The following is a 3,514-nucleotide window of genomic DNA, read 5'->3' as shown; positions in this document are numbered from 1 at the left end:
AGGTGTAATGATTTCATTTGTAAAAGGTGCCGCTCATGGAAGTTCGTCCGATGCTTGAAGGATCGACTGGTTTGTGCCCGTTTTGTGCTGCGAATATTATTTTTGAACTTTCTTTGATTCAATTTATGAACAGTAGACTAAAATTAGCAAATTTCTCAACAAAAGATGCCTGATTATGTTACTTAGTCGTGAGAACTATCTTTATTTGCTGGATTTCATTCAAAATATACCGTTGAGATGGTAGACACTATAAAAAACTAACCTTATTTCGTGATACAGAATTATCATCTGCTTGCTGATTTTGAAATGAATTAAAGTATCTGCTGCAGAAATTCCATATAGTTTCGGAAGATATTGTGTGTTGTCCTACATTAATGTTCTCTAAACGTAAATAAAGCAATTTAAAAACATTGTGCAATAATTGGCAATATTTGTTCATTGTTTTCCCAATGTAGAAAGAGACGTGGAGAAGCGCTAGACGGATAGGCTTGAAAGGAATCGTTGATAAGTCAGACCCAAAAGGTGGGAAAGTAAGATGTAGTTCGCATATACGCCGGTTTTATTCCTCTGTAATCTCCTATTCAGCATTCTGAGATATTGGAATGAATAGCTTTCTCTGCATTGTTAGCCTGTAAATATCGAGAAAAGTCAAACTAAACCACTGAAATTAACGTAACTACAGATAACGAGGGTCATGAAAAGTAGTACGATGTCTACTGCATGGGATACTCACTCAACCAAACGGTCGCCAAACTTCACGTATGTGCTCCAACGTCAGCGTCAGCCCGAGTTTTTCCACCTGATTGTGCCTAAAAATGGCCAATCTCGCCGCTGCTTCAGTTTCGAAGTGGATTATGCCATATCCCATGGAACGTCCGAAGCAACGGAGTATGAGTATCTCCGTGAGTTTGCCGTAGCTCCCGAAAACATTACGCAGCTGGTGTTCAGTAACAGTTGTTGGCAGTCCTGAGATACGCACATACCCGGCCTTTCGGCGAATGATCCGAAGACTTGCGAATTGTTGCGGCGAGATCGGTTCATCGATGTACCGATCATGCACATGTTTTATCTGCAGCTTGAATCCGTCCCCAAGATCCATACCATTGCATTCGTGTAGCGCCACTTCCGTGCAAAGCGTGGACTGGAAGGTAACGCGGGCATATCGATACCCGAACACATTCCATCCGATGGCAATGTGCTGAACTTGGCCTTTGGGTTTGAAAACGTCCCCTAGGACGGCTTCGTTTACAAAATCACTAAAGTTGCAGACGTGCAGTGTTGTACTAGTAAGGGTGACATAATTCGAATCGATGGATGCAGCGACGTACAAATATCTATCCCAAGCCAGTTTGCCATTGCATTGCCTCGCTGCGCTGATTGCATGCGATTCCTCTGCGTAAGCGATCGCTGCGTAACCCAAACCAAATTGGTTAGCATTGCAGGGATAGTAAAATTTCGTAATATATCCGTGATGCCGGAACTTCCTGTAAACATCATTCCAGCTCAACGTCTTGGCCAGGTTGCCAACATAAATTGTGAATCGCTCAAGCGTAAGTAGCTCCGCTATTATTTGTCTCTCCTCTGCAAAGTTGGTGAGAACTATTAAACGACGAACAAGCACCATCAAACGGATTAGTCACTGTTTATCAAAACCTCACTCTACTCTCTTACCGTGTACAGGATTCTGCATCTTTACGTTTTTGCTAACTAGCCTGGTGTTAGAAACGAACTACTCTTCTTAGTGTGTACACAAACCGACGGCTATTATGCGACTGCACCTTCGTGCACGTGCGCGCAAACCGCAAGCGAAAAGCGCACTTGCGATGTGACTACTTGAATTGCATACAAACTGCAAACCGGTTTTGTATTATTACCTCTCTATCTCGCTCTTGCACATGGAATAGTAGTTGCAATGCGCGAGAAGAAACAGCAAAACCCTGTTTTATTGTCCCTCCCTAGATCCCCTTCAAGAAATACTACGCATCTCAATGCATCGACAGGGTTGGATTAGGACGAGGAGTGGTTTAGAGAGTTCACACCAAGACGCTAATTCCTTTCCTCCCGGGATTGGCAGACTCGGTGAAATCCGCACCGATCAGACGGTAGTTTCCAAACGCCCGAGGCAATTATAATCACCCTTCTCTTACGTGCGTGAAAACACAATTAAACATGAACAGTAAACATTTCGATTTTGCCCGTCGTGCCCTTCGTGCGATCGAAGTCGCCGCAACGCGTAGTCTAGAGACTTGAAGACGGTAGTCCGTTCATGTGTCGCGTAATTGCATGCAAAGGGCAGCATCCCGCAATAAAGCCTTTCCAAGGTGATCAATTACGTAGTATTGGCATGAAAGGGTGACAAATCGCGCAAGCGAGACTAATCTCGATTAGTAATACACAATCGATAGCCATTAGGCCAAGAAGCTACGCGTGTGTCTTTAGACGATCATAGCACATGGTGATTTGATGGGCAAAGTTAATGCTTGGGTGGACAGAGCACGTTGCATCTCGGTGGTGCTTTATGGCGGCGTCGATCCCACACGACAGTCGCCGATCCCATCCGTTCCCCCATAGCAAGGAATGACTATCCGGCTACGTGGTAAAATAAGTCTGGTAAGCCAGCAATGGCAGACATGATCAAGAAGATCTTTACGCCTAGAAGAAGAAGGAGAAGAAGAAAAAAGGGAAAGGTCCGTTTTATGAAATAACAAAATAGTACCCAATACATGACCATGGTATGATACATTGACCAAACAAAGTTCAGATGTCATCATACGATAATTACGACGGATTACATGAACCACTCATTTCGCGTGTGGAATTCCTGAGTCGACGCAAATGGATGGAGATCCGACAGTGGTAGGTGATGTCGAAGGCGTTCGTCGTAGGTGGGCAAATCATATTCTACACACTATGACTCATTGTGTTTGGTCGCGCTATCCTTTGTAACTTTGGGATTATCTCCGTTTATTGTGTTTTGGTTGTTTCTAGTCTACCAATAGCTTCAAATGGCCCAGTTGTTGACAGTTTAGATCAGATTTTGGTGTTTGGCTGTACGAAGGCAACCTATAATTCTTTTGGTAAATAACGTTATGAAACATTTGAATGTAAATGTTTCTTCATTTACAGAAGCTTTGAAAAAAACTTTGAACTTTGAACTCGCGTTGATCTCGCTTTAGCCCTTAATCCAGCTAGTATGATTTATTGTGTTTCTTGTTCTTCTCTTTGATCCCAACTGTTGGTTGAGCGCCTTAGGCGCCAAAGGAATCAGGAAAGAAAAGGAATTATTATTGCATGATATTAACGACATTTTGTAACTGATACATAAAGGATGATACACTACAGTTGCATAGTTAGCTAAGCTGCAAGTTCGGATTGTTTAAAATAATCAATATTGTGGACTGCGTCTCGGAGGTGTTTGCTTGTGTAAAACAGCTGTAAATCGTTTGTGAAACGTTTCAATAAGTTCGTTGTCTACTACATATGCATTATACTATATTTCTGACAAATGGAAATG

The 3,514-nt window shown here is 42.7% G+C and overlaps 1 protein-coding gene across 1 annotated transcript; it reads right to left on the bottom strand.

Annotated features, from left to right (window-relative positions):
• Window positions 1-733: 733 nt before the first annotated feature.
• LOC128306446 (polyadenylate-binding protein-like) lies at window positions 734-1,690 on the bottom strand. The gene is made up of 2 exons (XM_053043965.1): window positions 1,672-1,690; window positions 734-1,599 (listed from the first exon to the last, which is right to left on the bottom strand). Exons 1-2 carry the CDS (start codon window positions 1,688-1,690, stop codon window positions 734-736), a joined length of 885 nt encoding a protein of 294 aa, XP_052899925.1.
• Between the last annotated feature and the right edge of the window lie 1,824 nt (window positions 1,691-3,514).

The sequence above is a fragment of the Anopheles moucheti genome, chromosome X (genome assembly GCF_943734755.1).
Source record: "Anopheles moucheti chromosome X, idAnoMoucSN_F20_07, whole genome shotgun sequence".
Taxonomy (NCBI): domain Eukaryota; kingdom Metazoa; phylum Arthropoda; class Insecta; order Diptera; family Culicidae; genus Anopheles; species Anopheles moucheti.
The sequence above is the reverse complement of the archived record's forward strand: the minus strand, read 5'-3'. Positions and strand labels throughout refer to the sequence as shown.